General features: G+C 37.6%; 1 protein-coding gene across 1 annotated transcript in view; it reads right to left on the bottom strand.

The window, feature by feature from the left end:
* The window catches only part of lrba (LPS responsive beige-like anchor protein), a 626,133-nt gene that overhangs the window by 563,793 nt on the left and 36,711 nt on the right, over positions 1 to 25,629 (bottom strand). The window contains exons 7-13 of the mRNA XM_052010590.1: positions 22,321 to 22,440; positions 20,185 to 20,331; positions 18,160 to 18,357; positions 17,433 to 17,566; positions 10,313 to 10,421; positions 6,884 to 7,036; positions 4,621 to 4,789 (exon numbers count right to left, since the gene is read on the bottom strand). Coding sequence (XP_051866550.1) covers positions 4,621 to 4,789; positions 6,884 to 7,036; positions 10,313 to 10,421; positions 17,433 to 17,566; positions 18,160 to 18,357; positions 20,185 to 20,331; positions 22,321 to 22,440 — 1,030 coding nt within the window. The remainder of the gene's footprint in view (positions 1 to 4,620; positions 4,790 to 6,883; positions 7,037 to 10,312; positions 10,422 to 17,432; positions 17,567 to 18,159; positions 18,358 to 20,184; positions 20,332 to 22,320; positions 22,441 to 25,629) is intronic.

Here is a 25,629-nt window from a genome sequence, read left to right on the forward strand (position 1 = left end):
ATTGCTAATGCACTAAGAATGGCTAATGACAAAACACGGCAGTTGTTATCCTCTGCAGAAATCAATGACACAGGTGGTGGGGCACGGGAGCAAGAGGGCAGCAGAAGAATAAGGGCAACATGAGAACAGGAAAGGAAATCAGGAATGATTGCTGAAAGTTGTCTGAAATAGAGTCCATCTTAAACAGTTTAAGATGGGAATGTCTTGAAAGGGAAATTCACCACAAACCTGGAAGAAGGTATTGTCACTTGCCTCCACTACTTGCAGTGGTTCAACAAACTAAGAATTTAACTGTAGTTTTTCTTGGGCTTTGGTGGTTTAGTACAATCTCAGACAATGTACTATTGAAGCAGTTTGCCATTTGAAGAAGTTCAGCATTTAAAAACTTCAAAGGCCACGTCAAGAAGGTAGTCAGGAAGATGAAGACATGAATTAATACAGTCCAGAAAGTAGCAAACATAGGACAATGAGTTGCATCAGTTGTGGTTGCATCTTGATCCTGTCCACAATACTAACTGTTGATGTCCAGTTCAATGTTTATAATACAATGTATCAGAGCACAAGTTCATTTCAACATCTTGACTTTTGTGCTGTTTCACATCATTCTTCTGTTCATAACACCATTTGGGGCAACAGAGCAGCTAAATTAATAAAGCAGCTGCCTTGCAGTCTTAGCGACCAGAGTTCAATCCTGGCCTCCAGTGCTATCTGTGGCAAGTTTGCATGTTCTCCTCGTGACCATGTAGGTTTCATCTTGGTGGTCCATTCCACTCAAACACCCAAAGATGTGGGTTGTTAGGTTACCTGGCCCTAGAGTTTAGGTAAGTAGTAGAATCTGGGGGATGTTGATGAGGTGGTGAGAATAAAATGTGATTAGTGTAAATTGGTTTTTGATTGTCAGCGCAGAATTGATGAGGTTAGTGATTCTGTGACATCATAACCCACTGGAAATCTTAGCAAATTCAGGAAAATAAACACCTTCCCAGGACATCAATGCCCCCCCACCAGCACAACAAACCCTTCAGGATGCACACAGTCCATCTCTAGCAAGGCAAATTCAACCCAGAAGTAAACTGGAAAGACAAACTGAACTCAATAAAGGTCACAATAAGCACCTTGTGAAAGAGGTGTCTATGGCTTTGCTCTCCCTTATATTTTTGGTTATTTCTAAATCACATCCACATGAATTGTGACAGGCGTGGACAACTGATGCACAGATGGGAACAAATAGTTACTTCTATGTGACTGTGGTGGTTAGCAACAGACTACGAACACACAACAACCCAATGTGAAAATCATAAATGTGAACAAGGAATCAGTCAACCCAGATGCAATTATCTGATTTCAGCATCCAAATGTTAAATTGGCTGTGATCCCACCCCTGGCCCCAAAGCAGCCCAACCACTGACCAATGGAGGTGATTTGAAAAGGAAGCCTCAGGACACCCTACACATTGACAATTTAATGCACTGAAATGCAGAAGAATTTCCAAGCCAGTATGCTTAATAAATAACTTCAATTGTTATTACAGAGCAGGTTGTATGAACCTCAGAATGTGGGAGCATGGCTGGAGAGACTCTCCTGAGCAAATGGCCTGAAGAGGTCTCCTTCACCAATCTCCCCAACTCGGTCATTGAAATGGATTGCATCCTTTGTAACCTTGTTTGGGCATCCCACTGACATCCCAGTCTGAGGTACATTTTAAACCAGCTTAAAACGACACTGGAAATAGATTGGGAAGTTCCAGTCGTTGTGGTAAACTTCAGAATTTAAAACAGAGGAAAGAGTGGGCAAGAGTATACAAGGTATCCCATTTGCAAAACAGCAGGTTCAATGACCTAAGGTAAAGAGGAGGATATGAAGGGTAATGATCTTCAAGAATATTAACCAAAACATGGGCAAAATGACACAGAGACAACATAGTTAAGGAACCAAAAACATGGCCAAGTAGTAGTGTGAGAAAGATGACTTCTGGCTCATGGGACACCAGGACTAGAACTTGAAGGAACTGGATCATTAAAATGGGATCTACCCGAACCTGCAGGGACCAGGACCAAGACTTAAAACTAAGGGTGATGAGGGCAAGAAGTGTTCAACAGGAAGAGTTAGTATTAATAATAATTCCAACAAAAAAATTTAAGGGAAGAATTGACAAGTAATCAGAAAATGTATTTTAGGTATTACAGGTGAAGTGTGTACTCAAGGAGAGAGAAATGTGAAACGTGCAAGTAAACATTCTTTACACAATTGCATGGAGTACAAAGAATAATTTGAATAAACTGGAGGTGGAAAATGATACAGTTGCTTTTAATAAAAAAATGGGTTTAATAATATCAAGATTAGGAGTTAAATATACCTGGTAATATGACCTTCAGGAAAGATAAAAGAATAGCAAGGAAGGAAAAGCCTTATGATTCAAGATTAAATCAGTTCAATGAAGAAGAGATTATATCAAGAGGTAAACAGGGACTGGTGACCATAATCAGAGAGAAAAGGTTTGAAGACTTCAATAAGTTGTGTTCAGGTCCTTTGTAGACAATGTCAAGAGGAGAAAAAATTAAGCACAGAGCAACAGCAAAGCAGGAAGCATACAAGCTCATGTCTCAAGGGTATTAAATTTCTTGAGCTTCTCTGTAATAGTTTTCTGTAACAACGTATCCAGAAACAACAAAAGTGGTTTGCCAAAGAGATTTAGTAACGAGTTACATTTAGTTTACATACTAATGTTGGATAAATATTTATCGAATTGTAATTAATATGAAGTTTAATACAGTATTCAAAATGAGAAACTGCAAAAGTTACCAAAAGCACAAAACAGTCCATGTGGATAATATCCATGAATAGACCTCTATCCATTATCCTAACAACCTCCATAAAACATTCATTCTTTAAAATGAAAGATACTCATGCCATCCTTAATCAACTGATAACTGTCCTAGTATTCAATATAACTCCATCTCAGGTTTCAATAATTTTCCCACAATAGATGTTAAACTGACATTTATTGATATCTAATTTCTCTCCCCAAACAATGGGCACAAATTTGATGTTTTCAAATTTAAAGACACTGTTCCTTAATCTACATGGCTCTGGAAAAATACAAATAATACATGTGCAATTACCACTTCATTTTACCCTGGAGTGAAAATTATAAATTCTAGGAGACTTGTAAATCTTAAATTTTGTTATTTTTCTCCATTTTTTCCTAATTAAATCCATTAAGCTCCTCCTGTTGATTTTTTTTTAATTTTCTTGAGCCACTGGCATCCTCATCCTTCACGGTGATAACACAGAACACTGACTTATTAAGTCTGCTGTTTTCTTAATACCTTTTGTAATTTCATATGTGCTGCTAATAAACCCACTTTTTTTTTTAAAAACAGTACTTCTCATATTTTATTTACAAAATTATTTGCTGTGAGCTTCAAGACCCACCATACAGGCCATGCCATCTTCTCACAGCTACCATCAGGCAGGATGTACAGAGACCTGAAGTCCCACATCACCAGGTTCAAGAACAGCTGCTTCCCTTCACCCATTCTGTTCGTGAATCAGCCTACACAACCCTAATATTACCTCAGTTTAGCAATACTATGACCACTTTGCACTACAATGGACATTTTTTTGTTCTAATTGTGTTCCTTCTTGTAAAAATTGTGTTCATTTATCTTTAATGAATGTTTTTCTTGTGAATGCTGCTTTGCTATGTGCCAGTGGTGCTGTTGCAAATAAGTTTTTCATGCATCTGTGTGTACATAAACTTGTGCATATGACAATAAACTCTACTTTGACCCCTTACATGTCACAGTTTCTATATAATCCTGTTTTGTGATAAGTTGACCCAGTACATTGGATTTCAATTTTTCTTCCATTGTTTAAGCTCCTTTGTTTAGCTTCACACTCTCTCACATTATTTGCTGACCAAGATTGCTTAATTAAACAAATAGAGCTTTTAATTGTTAGGGAGCTGTACTGATTTGGCCTCATACTAAAAATCACTTTAAAATACTTTCCATCATTTTGCCACTAACAGTTCAGTCCATCTTTTCATTGTTCACCTATTAATCACCCTTCCAAGTTTGTCTCACTCTCCCTTTTCCTTCAAACGCAAATCAAATTCAATATTGTGGTTATGATTTCCAAGCTGCTCCCTCTACTGAAGCTGGTGATTGGGCAGTTTTACGTTCAGCAGTGGACTGGAATGAATCCCAAACCAAAAGCACAGAAACCCCTATAGACTACCATAAATTGTACGATTACAATCAATTTGCTTTCACACCAAAAGATCTTTTGTATAGCCTTGACCAGACTTAATAACCGAAGATTCAAATCAATCTTTTTCAAATTCATTGCAGCATTCGCAGAAGTAATCGAATGCAATAATCTTTAAAGTTTCATTTTAAGCTATGTTTCTGCTTAGCTCCCAAATAAGTTTCTCTTTGCAGTACAATAATTCCTGATTATGCTCAGAATTGACTTGATGTATCTGCAAATGTAGTGGTGCCAATTTACATAGAAATGGAAAGATTTGGTGCAATATTTATTGGGCATTTATAGAATATGCAGAATAAATCAGCACAAGTGAAATTATTTAATGAATTATTGGAGATCTCATCTTACCTGAGCCTTTGGGAACAACTCCACTACGATCTTGAGGATTCACCACCCAGTAATAGTATTTCAGTGTGTGCATTATCTGTAACACAGTACCGACTCTTCGAACTGCATTATAAATAGTAGCAGTGCTGATAAATTCAGTGGACAAATAAGTGTACAACTGTAACTGGACCTGGATTGAAACAAACAAGAATAACTAAAAGATTTATATTCAGACCCAATGACTTAACATTCCATAAACAGAAACTGAATTGTATTAACTTTGCCTGCATCTCATCTTCATGCTTAAACTGAAAGAGCTACAAAAAAAAACCTCATGAAGCCTGCATGAAGTTCAGTGCACTTAAAAGGAATACTGTTGAACTTTTAAAAGTGAGAAAAGTTCCAAAGACAGGAGGGAGAGACAGTGCGGGTGTGAAGGCCTCAAGAGCATTTAAAAACAGCATGGCAGAGGTAGAACCTAAATTTTTAAAAGAACAACAAGGGAGGTTCCAAGAGTGATGTCATGAGTCAACAGGTAGTTGGAATGGCTGTTGTGCATAAAATACTTTTGATTGTAAACTGAGACCGGGAAACTATGATGTCCTGTGTTAAATTTATGACTTAACCAATTAAGTTATTTAAACAACTGTAAATCATGATTAAATACTAAAAACTGGACACTGGAAGAACTCATGATTGATGCACAGTCTAACCCCAAAACGTCAACATACAGCTTTTGACCCAACAGATGCTGCTTGACCCAGAGTTCTTCCAGCTTTGTTTTTTGTTCCAGATTCCAGCATGTGCAGACCAACTCATTAAATAAATAATCTACCATAATAAACTGTCCACCATATGACTGCAGTTTGTGGAAATTTATGGATGGCAAGATGGTACTGAGCAAACACTTCTGCAAGAGACATCTCCATCACAGATTTCTCAAGCTCAAAATCAGTGTGCTGGAGGGAGAGTCTGGGACACAAATACAGATAAATGTTTGGGTGGTTTTATCCAGGATCCAACCATGAACAAGGAGAAAGCACAGGTTCTGCCCAACAGGTACAATGTAATAAAAACAGATATGTTGGAAGAACTTAACCAGGCAAACAGCAACTGTGGAAAGAGAAACTGGCCAGCACATCAGGGCAAAGACCCTTCACCAGACCCTTGATCCGAAGCATTGGCTGATTTCTCTTTCCACAGATGCTGCTTGACTGGCTGAGTCCTTCCAGCATTTCTGTTTTTGTTTCAGAGTCCAGCATCTGCAGTTTTGTTTGTTTACCAGATACATTATAATCTGCACTTGTGATGATAAGCAGAAAAACAACAAGGTAGACAGCCACAGAGCCCAGCAAGACTCAGGGAATCTACTACTACCACCCTCCTACACAAGGGACAAATTATAGAAGCCAATTATCCCACTAGTAAGTATGCCCTTGTAGCATGGGAGAAAGCTGAAGGTCCTGGAGGAAACCCATGCAAATGACAGGAAGAACAAGCAAACTCCACACAGGTGGCACCATAGGTCAGGACTGAACGTAGTTGCTGCAACTGGGAGGGAACAGTGCTAATCATTGCGCTATCAAGCCACCAATGAGATGCCAGAATGAATGGGCATGTTCAATGCTAAAATGAAAGGAAGGCATTACAATTGACCTTGGTGTCCAGTTTAGAAATATGAGAAAATGAGCAAAGTTACCGCACCTTGCGCACTTGTGTCAGGAATTACTCAGTAGTACTTCCGACAGGGATAGTTTTTGCAGTGGACAATATAAATTGCATATCAGGCACTCAGTCATGCCTGGCATCTGAAAAATGACAACATTTCAGAGGATAACTGAGACACCTCTGATTTTGAGCTTGAGAACACATGACACCTCTGTACATGATAGCAAGGGATCATTACTTGTATAAAAGGTCCCTTGTTAAAAGACAAATCATAATTACTAGCCATATGACAAACAAGTTATTGAATGGTTAAAAATCCAGTTTTCAGAAGTATACACAACTAACTTATTTTTGTTAACATACTAAATTGAATTCAAAATACCAAGCACAAGTCAAAAAGGGTCAATTCAAGGTGCATCAACATGATATTTTAAAATTCAATTTTATTTCAAGCTTGAATTTCAGATATTTGGAAATGGTGTTTGCCTTCAACATTTTCAAGCAATTATATTGTGAATGATACTCAGCTAAACTTTGTTGATTTTTTTAACGAGCATTTCATAATTTAGTTCTCTACCTTTAAGAAAACATCCTAAATAAAAATGCAAACATTCACCTTGGCTGGAGCATGGATCCAAATAGCAGGATTCAGAAGAATGTGATCACACAGTTGTTTAAGCAGAGGGCCGCCATTCTGCAAGTTACTCAGATACTTGGCAAAGGCTAAACACAGTTCCAATACATCTCTGGTGATATGAACTTTGGAAGACTACAAGAAAAGGACCATTTCATATCTTTAAGTATCAATATTTAAATGATTTAAGCATGCAAATGCACTTCCATAGAGAACAAGTCTTCTTTGATCTCAATTCCAATTTACTAACAAGAAATCAAGTTGGGTATTAGCATAAGGAAATTACACTTTATACCATATTGGTTACCTGGAAAACAAACTATTCTTTACTTCTGCACGTGCATTTGTTGCATTCAATTCAAAATACATTATTCAATCCTTCCTGAAGAGCTATGAATTAATCTGTTTCTGGAATAATTTGCTTCAAACAAAAAGTGAGCACAAAAAGCCACGGAGGCCTGTACTTGAATTCAATACAGCTCTTCTTGAAATAATGCATTTTTCTTTTTATTACTTGATCCTAGATGCACCAAATGCTTTTTAAAAATATCTATATCTCACTAAATTGCAAAAATGTCACGATTTAGACAAGGGTGCATATAAATTATTCATCAAGGTTAGAGTTTTAAATTTGAAAAGTCCAATATAATCAAAAACAAAAGGTTGTCCAATTTCCACAGTTGGTTATAAATTAAATGAGCAATAAAACAGTACAGTAAGTAGAATACACTGCTAACCAGATACAGCTGCTCCCAAGTGACTAACTGAAATTTACATCAATCACCCATGACTTCAGCAGACTTCAATTTTCAGCCAAACCACTAGATGGGGTATCCCACCCAAGGAATAAAGTATGTTTAAATACAGTAAACTGATCATTTATGCCATAGTTTAAAACTAATCTTTCCAATGGATAGATCACAAGAACACAACAAAATAGGAGTATACCACCAGGCCCCTCAAGCCTGCCCCACCATTCAATATGATCATGGTGTATCTCTACTGGCCTCAATTCCTCTTCTGTGCCAGTTCCACATCACCCTCAATCTTTCAAACATTTATCTATCTCCACATTAAATATAGCTAATGAACTGGCTTCCACCTCCTTCAGAGGCAGAAAATTCCAGACATTCACTGCCCTCTGAGAGAGGAAAGTTCTAAGCACCTCCGTTTCAAATGACCAGCCCCTATTTTAGAGTCCTCTTGTTTACAACTTTCCTACTAGTAAAAATATCTCAACACCTACCCTGTCAAGGCCCCTTAGGATCTTGTATGTTTGACTACAGTCACACCTCATTCTTCTAAAACTCCAAGGAATACAAACCCAAATTGTCTAGCACCTCTTGACAGGTCATCCCAGGAATTAGCCTGGTGAAGCTCCTTTGGACAGCCTCCAATGCTACTACATCCCTTGGGTAAAGGGACGAAAACTGTGCATAGTATTCCAGATGTGGCCTCATCAACATACTGCGCAACTATTAAAAAAAACTTTTCTTGAACTCCAACCTCTGCAATAAAGGCCAACATGCTGTTTGCCTTGACTACTTGTTGGACCTACCTGCTAACATTTTGTTATGTGCAACTGGAATACCTAGATCACTCTGAATTTCACTCATTTGCAATCTCTCCATTTAGATAATCTGCCTTTTGATTCCTCTTACCAAAAGTACATGACCTTACACTTAAACTCCATTACATTAAACTCCATTTACATTACGTTACATTAAACTCCATTTGCCAGGTTTTCACACAATCCCTCAACCTATTTACGCCCTGTTGCAGAATCACAATGTCCTCATCACAGCATGCCCTTCTACCTATTTTTGGTATCAGCAGCAAACTTGGAAACCTTGCATTTTATTCCTGCCACCAGGTCACTAATGTAAATGGTAAATAATTGAGGGCCAAGAACCGATTCCCTGGGTATTCCACTTAGTTACATTCCTCCAGTCTGAAAAGGACCCTTCTATTCCAGCTGTTTTCTATGTGACAGCCAGTTTCCATCCATGCTTACACACACCCTCCAATACCTTGGGCTCTCAATTTATGCACTAATTCGCTTGTGATGTATCTTGTCAAGTGCCTTTTGGAAATCTAAATATACTATATCTACAGGCTCCCCCTCTATCAACTCTCCCTGTCTTGTTCTCAAAGAATTCAATCAAATTTATCTTTCATAAAACCCACCATCTCTGCATCCACTTCCTTTAAAACCTTGGGTGCAGACCATCCAGTCCTGGTGCTTTGTCTGCCTTTAACTCCATGAGTTGCTCTAATAATTATCCCTTGTTTAAAGAAAATCACAATCACAAGTTCCTCCCTGTTATTTGAAATTAGTCCATCTGTTATCTTAGGAATATTTGCAGTGTCCTCTGTGCTGAAGGCTGACACAAAACAGGTGATTTAACATATCCAACATTTCTTTGTTCTGTGTTATTAATTCATCAGCCCCATTCTAAAGAGGTTCCACAAATACCTAGCTGCCTTCTTCCATTTTCTATATCCATAGAGACTGCTTGTTTTGATATTACACGCAAGCTTTCTTTCAAAAATGGGTTTTCTCCTTTATGAGCTTTTTACTCTTTTGCTGCTGGATCCTAAAAACTTCCTAGTCATCTGGCTTACCATGCTACTTTGTATACTCTACTTATCAATCTACCATTATCCTTGACATTCTTTGTTAACCACAGATTGCACCTCTTTCTCATGGAATCCTTCTTTCTAATCAGGATAACTAAAAGTCCTTAACTAAAACAGAAATATACTTACTCTATATTCAAAACTGGATGTTAATGGATATTAACTCAGTAATAGCAATAAATTTTCCCCCCTGACAAGAGTTGGATTGCTTCAAATATACATTAGCTGAGAGAACAATTTAAATACCCAACGTTCTTTTAGTTTTTCTTCACAATAATCAGGGAAAATCTCCAGAAAATATGTACAGTCATTTGTAGACAATTGTCAAATCTAACATATTTGAAATTTGATATGAATGGAAGATATTAGGTAAAGTTTATATCTAACAAAACAGTTAAGTCTGTTTTATGGCGAGTAACAAATTCTTTGGAAGCAACAAGCATATGTAAAATAATCTGAAATGGAGATATATTTTCAATGCAACTTTACCAGTTCAAACCACAATTAGCAAATATTATAAATAATAGTAATTGGGTCATGCAGTCTGGTCATTCATTTTTCTTTTTCAATGAAGCCATTCTGCAATTTAAAAGGAGAGGTTTTGCAAAACACTACAGTCAAATTAAAACACCATAATTTGGTATAACCAGAATTTTAACTTGCTTTCCTAAATGTGTCTCATTTGGTTAAATACAGTTAGTTTTAAATGCATTAACCTAAATGCTTAGTCTTTAAGAAAGTACACACAAGCTACATTGTTGCAATATTTACCTTTTCAAGGCTAAAGCCAATGACAAGAAACCCCTTACAAGAGAGTATTTGCTCTTGCATAGCCACTGAATTCTTCAGCAACTCCATTACAAATGCCAACAATGTGGAACTGAAATAAAATCAAAAAAGATAATCAATATTTTAAACATACCTGAACAGGGAGAATTTTACAGTATAACTTAGTTTGACACTTAGTGCTTATTTTAACCACACAGATCAACATTATCCTATGTGCTTTCAAACATATTTCACTTTAAGCTTCCCCTACACCAAAATATTAGGCCCCAACCAAAACCACTTGTTGTTGAATTTCTCCAAAGCATCTTGAAATGATACATGTAACCATTAAGTTTGCAAAGACTCTTCTAAAGTTTCCTCCTTCTGGAAAACCACAATTTTTTAGTGTCTGAAGATCCCAAGTAAATAATGACAGAAAGGAAATGCCCTGGGAGTACATATAACTTATGTACCCAATACAGAAAAATCAGTTATCATGCTGGATCATGAGGAACAACATGGCAGAATGACCATTCCCATCTCAACCCCCCCCCCCCCCCCCCCCCCATAGACAAGCTCAGACCATTGTTTTCTCCCAAGCTACGTCAAATAACTTGTATGGTAAAAGCTTGGTTCTCAGGTACTTGACTAGCCAGCACTTCAGTGGGACAATGCCAAGAGACTGTATCCAGGTAGAGTACAGGACAACACCAGAGGAATCTCTGGACCAACAAGAGGCAAGACCCAAGAAGCCCCCAAGTAAATAAGGGGTTAATCAGCATATTTATTTAACCAGCACCCTATGAAGTCTGGTGCATTCCAGATAACCCAAGCTTTTTCTCTCCTAACCAGAAGTTAACAGCAAAATAGCAAAAAACTTGGTTAGGAAAAGCAATAAAAAGTGGCACACCTCACAATTTTTCATCCACACATGTCACTACAACATATTTGTGTTGGTACATGGAAAAACAATATAAGAACATTAAAAAAGATTAGATGACAATCTGTGGATTACTCATTTACTTTTGCTCATTTCTTCTGAGGAAATGTGGAAAATTTACTGCATTTTCAAGTTTCATATTGTTTTCATGAATTCAAATTTTATAAATGTACAGGCTTCAGATAGATCAGTGACCACCAGGAAAAGTAAAGGGAGTAAGCAGTCAGAGCAAGGTTCACCTGTGGCTGCCTCACTAACAGGTATACAGATATTGTTGAGGGGGATGTTCTTTCAGGGGCTAGCAACAGTAGTTAGGTTTCTGGCACTGTGACTGGCTCTGAGGCTCAGAGGGAAAGGGTGCAGTCAGACAGGGTGATAGTGATAGAAGAGTCGATAGTGAGGAAGGCAGACAGGAGGTTCTGTGGTCACTGAAGAGATGCCAGGATCAAGAGCGGCTGCAGAAAATACTCGAGGTATAGGGTGAACAGCCAGAGGTCATTTTATATGTTGGTACAAATGACATAGGTAGAACAAGGGGTGAGGTCCCGCAGAATGAGTATAGGAAGTTAGGTAAGAAGCAGGCCCTCAAGGGTAGTGATCTCCAGATTACTCCCAGTGCCACGTGCTAGCAAGGTCAGAAATGGAAGGATAGGTCAGATGAATTTGTGGCTGAGGAGCTGGTGCAGGGATTCAAGTTCTTGAACCATTGGGATCTCTTCTGGGCAAAAGTGACCTGTACAAGAGAAACAGGTTGCACTTGAACCAGAGACGGACCAATATCCTTGCAATAAAATTTACTAATGCTACACAAGAGGGTTTAACCTAGATTGGCAGGGGGTGGGGGGAGGGAAAATGGGACTCTGAGCAGGAGCAACACATTGGATAAAGCTGTAGCCAGCAAGTGCAAGTTTAGTAATCAGGATAACCAGGGGCACAATAAAGGCAGGGAAAGGAATACCCAATTAAACTGCATTTATTTCAATGCACGAGGTTTATCAGGCAAGGCAGACCAACTCAGAGTGTGGATTGCCTCGGAGGACTGGGATGTTATAGCCATAACAGAAACATGGCTGAGAGAAGGGCAGGACTGGCAGCTCAATATTCCAGGATACAGATGCTACAGGTATGACAGAGATAAGTGAGGGGCTGTTGCCTTCTTGATAAGGGAGGACATAACAGTAGTACTTAGAGCTGATATTCTTGGGGGATCGTCCAGTGAGGCCATATGGGTAGAACTTAGAAACAATTGCCATATGGGTAGAACTTAGAAACAAGGGAAGGGTCACACTAGTAGGGCTGTATTATAGACCCCCAATAGTCAGCAGGAATTCGAGGAGCAGGTGTGTAGAGAAATTGCTCATAGTTGTAAGAATAGGATTGTATTGGTGGGAGATTTTAACATCACTAGTATTGAATGGACTACCTAGAGTGTTAAGGGCCTGGACGGGTTGAAATGTGTGAAATGTGTCCAAGAACGTTTCCTGTGTCAATATATAGAGGACTCTCCTCAGGAGGGTGCAATACTGGACCTCCTCCTAGGGAATGAGATAGGGATGAGGCAAGTAACAGAAGTGGCAGTCAGGGAGCACCTTGGCTCTAGTGACCATAATTCTATTAGTTTTAAGATACTGATGGAGAAGGATAGGACAGGTCCACAGGTTAGGGTCCTAAACTAGAGAGCAGGGCTAACTTTGGGGGAATTAGGCAGGATCTAGCAGAGGTCGATTGGGTGAGGCTATTTGTAGGGAAAGGAATGAATAGTAGATCACAGGGGGATGTTGGTCAGTTAGGTAAGTGGGCCAAGGAGTAGCAAATAGATTTCAATACAGATAAGTGTGAGATGATGCATTTTGGAAAGTCAAACCAGCATAGGACTTTTACTATAAATGGTAGGGCACTAGGGAGTGTTATAGAACAGAGGGACCTAGGAATACAAGTGCATAGTTCATTAAGTGGAGTCACAGGTAGACAGGGTGGTGAAAAGGGCACTTAGCATGCTGGCCTTCATCAGTCAGGGGTTTGAGTATGTGTGTTGGGACACTATGTTGCAGTTGTACAAGTCATTGCACTTGGAGTCCTGTGTATAGTTTTGGTCACCCTGTTATAGGAAAGACATGGTTAAGCTGGAAAGAGTACAGAAATGATTTATGAAGATGATGCCAGGACTAGAGGGCTTGAGCTATAAGGAGGGTGGTGAGTGTCTGGAATGAGCTGCCAGAGGAAGTGATTGAGGGAGGTATCATTTAAGAAGCTCTTGGATAGGTGCATGGAGGGACGGGATTTAGAGGGATATGGGCCGAATGCAGGAAATTGGGATGAGGTGGGTGGGCACCATGGACTCGTTGAGCCAAAGGGCCTATATCCATGCTGTATTGCTGTATGACTCTGACATTATGAACATATGGCCAGAACTTGGCAAGAAATGCCTGCAGTTCCATACCAAACCACCACCTTTCACCCTAATATTTGTTGTTTACCCACAGATGCAGAAGTCCCAAACTTATTGGGCACTCTAATTGGGGTTCTGCCAATTCTGCTCTGCAGTTAGAGTTCTCATCAAGTCCAAAAAGAGCTCCACCTTCCCATAATTTTCCTTCAATTATGCTGGAGCATCTGCCTGCTGAACCTCTGCCAGGTTAAATTTGGTGCTAGAAAAATAAACCCTCAATATGAGCCAATCTTTTGGCTAGAAGTGCATTTTAGCAGTTAGCAAAAAAGCAAGAAGAAACTGCTGCCACTACTCTAAATCAGAATGATGATCTTGAAAGTGGTTCTCACGGTCCCTTGAAACTTACTTCTATTTATTTCTTGCACCCCCTTGGAACTTACTGGGTAAAATCTTTTAAAAAGTGAATGAGAAATGTATTGGAGCATTAATAAGATAAGCATCTGACAGTCAGGAAAATCCGCTGGTCTGGCATCAAAGTCCTGAGCATGCTGGATTAATGGAGTTTTACTGTAGTTTCACGGCCCAAATTCTCACCTTCCCCATGACCTACTAGTCAGAAACAGTTTTGAAAGATTTAAGGAAACACCAGCTATTAGATAATGTTGTATTAAATTCCAAACATAATCAAGTTACTAGCTTCAATAATTTATTATAACGTTACCCAATGGTGGGAAGGAAGAAAATGCCAGAAGTTGATTGCCTGTTTACCTACGGTAAAATGTCAAGGACAAGGTCACAAGAAGTTTTTTTGACTATAATTCTGAACAGACTTATTTGTAACAGCCACTCTCAAACTTTTCTGGGCAGTGATCACTGAAAAAGACAGCTGTTCTCACTTTCAGTCTATAGCTCATGCAAATCTACATGAAAATGCATTCTCCCCTCCTATACTTTTGTTTCTTCCACATTGCAGGCATGCTTCTGACAAAAAAAAAGCAAACAGTGTGCCCAATTGATCACCCAAAAAGAAATCATAGATCATAGAAAAGTTAAACAAAATATTGAAACAGGTTTCTGAACCTGAAACAAAAGCAGAAAGTGCTCGAACCACTCATGTTGAAAACCCATCAGAAGAGTCACCTGAAACTTTTAAACTGTTTCTCTTTCCAAGTTAGCTGCCTGACCTGAGGAGAGTTTCCAGCCTTTTCTGTTTTTATTTCAGATTTTCATTTTCAAGCCTAATGTTCACAAGTATCAGATGCTACTGCAATTTGGAGAAACAATGGAGCTAGAAGTCAGAGGTCACACACAAAGACTGAGCCAGAAAAAATGGAAAGGAAACAGAATGGAATAGCTACAGCATGACAGCCTAATATGACAGCTAAGCACTTCAATATAAAATAACTGTTATATCCTGAAAGACATGGCTCATAGTAAAAGGATACATTTACTGGATAGACATCGAACATTGTAAGGAAAAACATCAGCTCTGCTCAATCCAAGTGATTAAACAAGTGAAATCTATTTTTATTAAATGTATTCTAGGATTTTTAAAAAGTGTGCAAAATGCTGAGAGGAATAAATTTAAATCCATTATGCTTCACAATGGTCTCAAATTTTTCTTCATAGTTGGGAAATGGTGCAGAAAAGATCAGGAATTTTATCTACAAGATTAGGCGAGAAAAGCTAGTGGTTCTCTTCTTGTAGCAAAATAGGTTAAGAAACGATTTCACAAAGATGTAGAAGATCATGACAAATGTAGACGTGATAAATAAAGAGAAGCTGTTCCCAGAATTGGATGGTTTGAGAACCTAGAGATGCAATTTGAAGTGGCAGACAAAAGGTATTGAGGTTGTGAGGACATTTTCTTCAACTATATAAACACAGATTCAAGGCATCACAGTAAAACTCTGATAATCCAGCATCCTCAGGACTTTAGTGGTACCAGACTGACAGATTTTCCAGACTATAAGATATTACTCCTTCTAAAGTACCAAATGCGCATTTAATTCTTTTTTGGTGTTACACAGCAATATAATAAATTTTTCAATGAACCAGGCAAGCTCAAAAGGGAAGGTGGGAAAAAGAACCCAGTGAGCCAGATGCCAAACCATCAGATTTCTGGAAAAATAAGATAGTAGATTGCAGCTCACTGCCTATAAAGGAGGTGGAAACCAAGTCACTTTGGACTTTCAATGGGAAATGCATAGATGCCAAAGAAAGAATAATTTACAAAAGATATAAGAAGAATACAACTGACCTACAAAAAGCTAGTGTGGGTTTGATGTGCAGAATAGAAGGTTCCTGATTTTTTTTAAACTAAGAATGGGCCTCATATTTGGGAAAGAGGTCAATGATATTGCACTCAAGTTTGGTGGTGGAAAAAAAGCAGACCCAGCTCCTTGACTCTGAAGCATCAGTAGTTAAGAGAATGACAAATTCTGAACTTAAAACTATCAGGATAAACTTGCTTATTGATATGTCAAGTTACAAAACAGATGTTTAAAAGTTCAAAGTTGAGTTTAAAAACAAATAATCTTCCTAGTTAACCATTAACTGGGTTAAAATAGCTAAAACGACAAAGCCACCATAATTAAACATTAATACAGAAAATGCCATTGTGAAAGTGGGTGTAGGAATGGGGGGTGGGTGGAGTTGACATGCTTTCTGATTAAAACCTAAAAAGTAAATTTAAGGCATAGAGACAGGTAGGCATATATAGACAACTAGGAAAGCTACAACATAGCCCATTTACATCCACAGTCCAGAAACCAAGTACATGCTAAATAATGAGCATCTGTGACAGAGTGAGAAATGAGTTGCCCCTTTTACTTTTAAGAATGCTAAAATACTATATCAAGTTCAAAACAAATCAGTTAGACCTTAAAACAAAAAATATATTCTACAAGCCCTCAAGGATTAGGAAAAAAAACTACAAGTTCAATTATAAGGAAATCACAGATAATCTTACAACTATCCAGAATTCTATTACTCAGATAACCCAAAATTTAGATCTTCAGATTTTTCCCAAAAAAGTCAAACATTCCTCACAAAACTTAAGCAGCATGAAATTTCTTGTTCTGGCTAATTCCAATTCACTGAACAAATCTTAAGAATAAATGTAATAACAATTTTAAAGTTTATCTAAAATCTGTTTTATCTGTCAATCATATGTAGACACACATTGTTAATTACTAATCAAAAAGTCCCTGCACTGATAACCTTAGCCATTTAAAAATAAAATGAAAGGTGAATGCTTATAATGCAAATAATGGAAGAACTTTAGTCAGATTAACTGTTATAGAGTAGGAAAGGCACATATTTCAAAAGGGCATATCTAGAAAAAAAAAAGTCTACTTAACTACTTCAACAATTATTTTACCTTATACAGTGCCCTCAGAGGTATTATCACCCAGAAATAGATACTAAGCCACAAGGAGCAATTAGGGCAAATTAACAAAAACTTGGTGTGTTTTACAAGCAGAAAGGTGTAGGTAGAAAATTCCACGGCCTTGGCAGTTGACAGCATTGCTCTAAATGGTTGAGCAATTAAATTCAGAGAAACAGACATCTCAGAGAGGTGCAGGACTCAAGAAGACTGAGATAGAGAGGCAAGTGGGATTTTAAAACAAGAATATTAAAATCAGAGTGTTGCTTAACCAGAAGCCAATGTCTGTCAATAAGGACAAGGGATGGTGGGTCACCAGGATTGTTCTTTCAACTTGTTAACCCGTCGACAGTATCCTGATTGAAATCAATCCCTGAGCAGAATGAACATCCTCAAATTCACTTACCAAACGGTATTGTCTACTTGGTCTGAAGAATGCTGACAATAGTCAAGTTGTGCAAACAATGGGAAAAGCACCTGAACACCACCAATTGAATGTATAGCACTTTGTACTGAATGTGTTACAACAGCTTTCACATCCTGTTAAGAAAATCAAAGCTCAAATCAAAATTTTAAAAAGATGAACTTTTGACCTAACCCTTTATGCACTTAGTTTGGAGAAGGCAAAAGAAAAAAGAATTTATGTAAACATTCTTAAAACTAGATAAAACATTGAAATCAAAACCATAATTTGACCACATTTTTCACATTTACACCGAATCTTCCCAGAGGCAAGTATTATACTAACAAAGGTTATGGCTCCGATACTTTCATTTCCAGTTCAATGAAACATCTATTTTATTACTATAAGTTAAACCCAAGTACAGTTTAAAAACTACCTTACTTTCACATTGTATTTATTTACTATTTAACAGACTAAAATAAAACTTTCGTCTAAATTGAAAACGTGGAAGTGCAGTCACTTGCGAGAGGCCCCCCATACACCTCAGATGCATAAAGCCATTTAAATTTGAAGAGAACTTATTTTCTAAATTTAATACATTTTTAATCAGATTTGTTAATAATACTTCCTAAATGTTTCAGCTGTTTACGTTAATTAACTTACCAACAGAAACAAAAATTGTCCTTTTATAAACCAGTGCAAAGCAACATCAGCAGAATTTGGCTTTTACCTGAAGCATGAGAGCATGAGGAGAATGAACAAAAATAGACGGATTATCCTTCGGGGATGATTCTAGACAGAGCTGAGCATCTGTAGCCTTTGGATTGTATGTGAAGGCAATGCTACTGGATAGCTTGCCATCATAGAGTAGTGACTTGTGATGTTCTGCTAGTAGGAGATCACTTTCTGCTTTAAATTTGAAAGCACCCTGGAAAAGTACAGATGTTTCTCATCAGTAGCTCACTTTGTTGTACAAAATTAAGGCCAAGATTATTTAATACCACAAAATGATTCATTTCCACAAATTATCATCTTGCAGCCTTTTTGGAACTGAAACCTCGGACTTCAAACTGCTTCTAACAAACATTTGCCTGTGACAGTCATTGCCGGGCTTAGTTCATCAACGTTCCATGTATATTCAACCCTCACTACATCATGAATTCCACGACAAGACTTCCAACTTGAGGTCTGAACACCTGTTTTCTCTTCTATGGCTCACTTAGTTATAGAATATATTCCAATAATTTCTGCATAATGTCATCATCATGACTTCCTGGCTAAGCAAGTTGGAATTGTTACAACTTTAAAATTCTCATCCTTAATTTAAAATCCCGTTAGTACCTCTAATTCTTGCTTGAAAAATCTCCACAATCCTTTTCTTCCAATTCTGGCTTCTTGAACAACCCATTTTAATCACTCCACCACTGACAGTAGGACCTGCTGCTGTCAAGGCCTCAGGGTCTGGAATTTCCACCCTAAATATCTCTGCTTATATTTCCTACTTTATAAAATACTCCATAAAACTTACCCTTTTGACCAAGCTATTAAGAACCTGTCGTCAGGTTGCTTGACATCAAGACCATTGGTGTTAAACAATTGCCTGAAGCATCTTGCAATGCCTCATTACATTAAAAGATGCTATACAACAAGTTGCTTTTCACTGTGTGACAAACATCATTATCTACATTAGCTCTTTGTAACTTAAGCACTTAGACATTTGTTTGAGAGGTCTCCAATCACATGCTGTGCTTCGAACAATATATCACATTCTTCTCACAACAGTGGGCAACATATTTGTAGAGCTGCCAACTCACAGCTCCTGCTACCTCACAGTTCAATCCGTCAATGCTGTCTGCAGAGTTTGCATGTTCTCCCTATGACCTCCAAGTACTCAGATTTCTTCCCAATCCCAAAGACATGGTTGGTAGGATATTTGACCACTACAAAGTTACCCCTAGTGCAGGTGGATGGTAGAATCTGAGGGGGGGGGGGGGGGGGGGGGGGCGGTGGAGACTTGACAGGAATGGGGAGAGAAGGAGAAGGATAAGTTAAGTTACAGGAAAAATGAGTGGGAGAATGGGATTGTTCTGCAGGCCAGCACAGACTCAATGGATCAAATGGCCTCCTTCTATAATCACAAGGAAATATAATACAGAAATCTTGTAGAATACAATTATGTTGGTATTTTTCAACCGACAGGTAGCATAAACATTTAAGGATGATCACCCATAGCACTAATGATCAAAGTTATTCATTGAATTAATGCCAAATTTACAAGACAAACTGCCAACTGAAAAATCACATTTGACCAATCAAGGTGAAATTACATCTCAATATCCAAAGTGTCAATTATCTTTAAACTACATTTTTGCTTAAATAAACTCAAAATACTCAGCAGATAAGTTCACATTACAAGTCAATAACCTTTCAACAGAATTGAGGAATGCTAGAGATTTCAGATTTCTCTTTTTACACCTCCTAAACATAACTTTGGTTACTCATGAGCCTTTACTGCCATCTTTCAGCTAACTCTATCACCACTTTTGCCGTTTGATCTCAAGTTTCCTTTTGTTCTCTCCACCCCTCCCATCTTCCTCTGCAACTTAAATTTTGTTTTATCTCTAGCATTATCCAGCTCTGATGAAAACTCTTGACCAAAAACATTAATATTGATTTTCTCTCCATGGATGCCATCTGACCTACTGAATATTCCTAGCATTTTCTGTTCTATTTCAGATTTCCAGCTTTAGACTACCTTGTATCCAGGACCAAGTTGATATATTGCAAATATCTGAGCTGCATTGAGAGCTTCAGCGAAGACATAAACTGCTCCAAGTTGCCCACAGAATACCCGATTTGCATCTGCTGTTTCTGAAGATCCCAGGAAACACTTGTCAAATGTCTAAAAAGATAAACAAATTGATTATTTTGTGCATATTATGCAACATCAAGTCAAATTTTGAATTTCTTAACAAAGATAACAATATAGATAACATTTAAGGTCGTTTCTAAATCCTATTAATATTCAATCTTGAATTTACTTTTCCTCCACAACTCAGTCTTCAGCAAGTCTAATGCTTATAACACAATGTTAGAATATTGCTCACAAAACCCCACACATTCCTCCAGTATGAAGGGTACAACCGATTATTGAGAGAAGTAGGCAGCATGGAAAATTACTGTGCACAAAATACCCGAACTCAATGAAAACCACCAAATAAAGTGGGAAATGTATTATTATTCAAGAAACCTTCATAAGTTTTAGTAGACTGGTCAAGTAATGCATCACCCAAACAAAAAGCAAAAATTGACTAAATCTAAGCAAGAATGGGAGGAACATATAGATCATCTTCTCATTGGTTATTGTGATCGGCATACTAAGGCACCCATACCTCTGAAATCCAACATTCCTTTCCTTAAAAAAAACTTCCAATTCTTCCTGCCAAAATGAATTTTACCTTTCAGCTTTAGTCCAACTATTTGACTTTTGCAGTCTTTCTGCATTACCCTCACAGCTTACTTACCAACCTACATAGCTTTTTAAGGTCAGCAAAAGACTCATTATATCCAGTTCCCTCATCTAAGCCATTGACATAGGAATTAAATAGCTGAGGCACAAACACTATCCTTGCAGTACACAAATAATCCCCAAAATTACCAGCTTATTCCTGCTGTTTTAGTCTGCTCATTAAGTTTCTTTGGTAAAATCATTTATGATGTACAAATTCAGTTGTGAAAACATTAACACATGGGAGCCATTTTAATACTCTAACCAAATATGTTATGGTTCCACTTTCAACCTGAAAACCAAATACGAAAACAAAATATGACTGAGCAATCAAATCTTTAAAAACTGAATCTCAAGACCATTTGCAAAATTCCCAAATTAAGCAATTGACTATATTTCAGTCTCAATACTTCCAGGCTAGAGTGCACACATTTTAGGAGAGGAAAAAGATAACTTTAAAATAACAAAAACAAAACATGCTCAAAATACTCAGGTAGTTTCTGAAGAGAGAAATAGTTCAAACTGATTGACTTTCATCAGAACTGCAAAGGTTAGAGATAAACAGGTTTTAAAATACAGAGGAGGGGAGAAGGGAAAGAAGAAATCAGAAGGGAAAGTCTCTCAAAGAATGGGCAGGAAAGTTTAACTGACAAAGGGATAACTGTGAGAGGCAAAAGAGGTTGGTAACCTTTCCCAGTTCTTCACCTAATATGTAAAATACTTTCTATAATATTTGAATTAGGAAATTCTAAGTTTCTAATTATTTAATAATTCATAAAAAGCAATACATCATTTTTTGCTGATTGAAAATTATTAAGTTCTATTTCCTGCAAGTCTCAAGATTTTCCTTAAGTTTTAAGACTAATTTTCCTTGTCAATATATTTACAACACTGGCAAAAGTGACAAGGCCCAATAAATAGAATGCTGGAGTTTTTTTTAATACAAATTGGAAGACCTAACCTGAACATCCAGTTCCAAGATACATTTGCACTCAACCTATACCCAAAGAATTAGTTTGTCATTTTAGAATGGAACAAAGAATCTGCAACAAGAAAATGAGATTCAATAGAAAAACACAGAAGAATCTATTCACTCAAAGTGAATTTTCCAAGAGAAAAGAACTTGAAAGTTTTAATCTATGATTTTTTGTTGGTAATAGTTACATTATATATAATATATATAATAATTAAAATTTCAAAATTTAATAAAAACAAAATAAAAATAACGAGCATTGTAAATGTATAAAAGGGTTTAGAAATATTAATAAATCACTTAAAAATACAATTTCAGGTCAAAAATACTTGACATTTAACAGAAGGCAAAACACTGGCCAAAGTATCTACAAAATGTTCTTCAAATTTTCACCTTGTAATTCTACTTACATCACTAGTATTCACAAGCCACGTGATCTCTCCAAGAGATGCCAGTTCGCCATTCACATAGCACCGGATCTCACTGTTTTTCCAACGATGATAGACATGTACAATGGTCACCATGTACCACTACAATGAAGAATTATTTTAATATTACTATATTTTAAGAAATTACATGTCCAAGGTTGCACATTGCCACAAAATAGTGGTCTAAATTGCATTATTTTCTTCTTTTGAAAACTTAAGTAATTCTCACAATATCTTGCTAGGTTCATACACAATTGTTTTTCTCATCTACAATCTCTCAAAAAGCAACAGCGAATTGTCTACTATCTGCAATTATGAACCATTTGGTTGCACATTTAGATGGAAGAAACTAGAAATGTCCAAGTTTTCAACATAGTAAGCATTTCTTTATCTCAAAACAACCCTCCAAATTTCAATATGATTCTTAATTCAGGATTTATGTTTTTATTGAAACATTGGTATTTCAATTCGATCTTACTCATTGTCAAATTAAATGATGCTTTCCATTGGTTGTCTCAGGAATAACAATGATCACACAGTAGATCTTCCAAACAACAGCACTTTTCTCCCCCCAAACATTATCAGGCAAATCTCTGGCACATATCCTATCCCCAGTTACATGCACCTGGTTACGAGTGCCTCACATTTTAAATTCTTTGCTCTGTATTTAAGCTACCACCACTCATCTCTACATTCTCCTCCTACCCTACAATCACCCACCCACATCAGGTTCTCTAGATTCCTCAGACTCCAGCATCATACATTCTCCCTCCCTTTAATCCACCACAAGCAGACATGTCCTCAGATTACACTCTCAAATTCTTTTTTTAAATTTTTTTTTATTATTAAACACAACTAAGTCATCCCCTTTTCCCCTGAAACATTCAACCACCCAACCTCTCCTTTTATGACCCATTTTTCCTCTCCCTCAATCCCCAAGGCAACAGCTAATGTTCGGGTATTGTCACAACAGTCCTTGCCCAAGAAGTCCTTGTTCACACAAACCAGATTAACAAATGTTGACAGACTAGTTGTTCTTCATCGTACAGCTGCTCTTGATACACCAACATATGAAGTATTTGTGCAGCAGGAGACCAGAACAAGCAGCAAGACCCTCAAGTTCACTATCCTAGCAGTAAATTACACTATTCCTACTAGCTTTCACTAACATATCTAGTGAATAACTGGGGTACCAGAACCGATCAGTAACCCCACTAGTTACTCCCTGCTGTTTGGAAAAATACCCATTTATTCCAACTCATTGTTTCCTATAGGCCAACCAGTTCTCTATCCATGTCATTATCTTGCCACCAATCCCACATGGTAATCTCTACATGGGACCTTATTGAAAGCCTTCTGGAAATCCAATTACACCATAGCCACTGGTTCTCCCCCATATTCTGCTGGTTACATTCTCAAAAAGAACAGATTTCACAAACATGATTTTCCTTTTGCAAATCAATGTTGGTGTTATCCAATTCTTCCCCAAATGCTCTGCTATTACATTTGTTTATATAATGGACTCAAACATTTTCCTCACTATGAATGTCAGGTTAACCAGTCTATAATTCCCTGCTTTCTCTCTACCTCCATTCTTAAACAGAGGGTTGACCTTGGCCACCCTCCAATCTGCTGGAACTGTTCCAGAGCTAAAGAATGTTGGAAAATGAAGATCAATGTATCCACTACTTCTTGAGCCACTTCCTTAGTACTCTGGGATGCAGCCTTTCGGGCCCCAGAGATATATCGACCTTTAATCCCTTCAATTTCCCCCTACCAATACTGATTTTCTTCAGTCCTTCATTTTCATTAGACACCACATTCCCTGACTTCCTAGGAAGGTTATTCTGTCTTCCTTTGTGAAGACAGATGCCATGTTGTTAATTGGTCTACTACTTCTTTGTTTCCCCCAGTATAAATTCTCCTATTTCTGACTACAAGGGATCTACATTTGTTTTCATTAATATTTTTCTTTTCACATATCTATAGAAATTTTTAAAGTCATGTTTATGCTCTCTGTAAGCTTACTCTCATACTCTATTTTCCACTTCTTAATCAATTCCTTTGTCCTCCTTTGCTGAATTTTAAACTACTCCCAACCTCAGGTTTGCTACTTTTTATGGCAATTTTATATTTATCCTCCTTGCACTTAATACTCTTAAAGGCTGGCAACTCTCTGGAATTTACTACCCTGGATGATTGTAGAGGCTGACCACTGGAGGTAGATACATTTTTTTGGAAGATCAGGGAATTAGGGACTAAAGGGAACTGACACAGAAAAGGAGTCGAGGCATGGAACAGATCAGCCATAATCATATTGAATAGCAGGTCAAGCTGGGAGGTAACTTCTCCGATTTTCTAGCATTCTTGTAATATTTCCCTTTTTCTTTGTGAGCCTCTTTTCCAGTTTTACTTTTTACATCAAACAGGAAAAAACAATCATTGTAATTCATCCACGCACTCTTTAAATGCTTGCCTTTGATATTTACTGTCAATCTTTTAAGTAACATTCCCTAACATTATAGCCAATTTGTGCCTCAGCTTCATAGTTTCCTTTATTAACTTCAGGACCTGGCCTCAAAATCAACTCTCACACTTCCCCTTAGTGAACAAGTTTATCATGTCATAGTTGCTCTTCTCCTAGGGAACCCACACAACAGATCATTTATTACTCCTCTCATTACACAATACTCATTCCAGCATGGCCTGCCCGAGTAGATTCCTCAAAGTATTGGTCCAAAAAGAACACACAGGAAATTCCTTCTCTGCAGTATTATTTCTCATTTGGTTTGCCCAATCTACATGTAGATTGAAGTCACCCAATAATTACAGTTGTATTTCACATGCTTCACTAATTTCCTGTTTATTGCCATCATCTATGTCACTACTATTGTGTGGAGATCCATATACAACCCCCACCAATGTTTTCTGCCCCTCAGTGTATTTCACCTAAACAGATTCCACATCAAAGTTCTCTGAGTTAATATCATTCCTCTTTTTATTAAACATTGCTATTCCACCTACTTTTTTTTGCCTGAATAGCAAGTACCCATGGATATTCAGTTCCCATCCCTGGTCACCCTGCAGCTATATCTCCATAATTGCCACAATATTGTATCCACTTATATTTATTTGTGCAGTTAATTTATCTACCATATTGTGAGTGCTCCACACGTTGAGACACAAAGCCTTCAGATGACAATCAATATCTCATCTGTTTCCTGCACCTCTGCTCTCAGCCCTTCTCTCCTGAACAAAGCTCTCCTGGTCCTTAACTTCCACCCCACCAGC

Source organism: Pristis pectinata, chromosome 2 (assembly GCF_009764475.1).
Source record: "Pristis pectinata isolate sPriPec2 chromosome 2, sPriPec2.1.pri, whole genome shotgun sequence".
NCBI classification, from domain to species: domain Eukaryota; kingdom Metazoa; phylum Chordata; class Chondrichthyes; order Rhinopristiformes; family Pristidae; genus Pristis; species Pristis pectinata.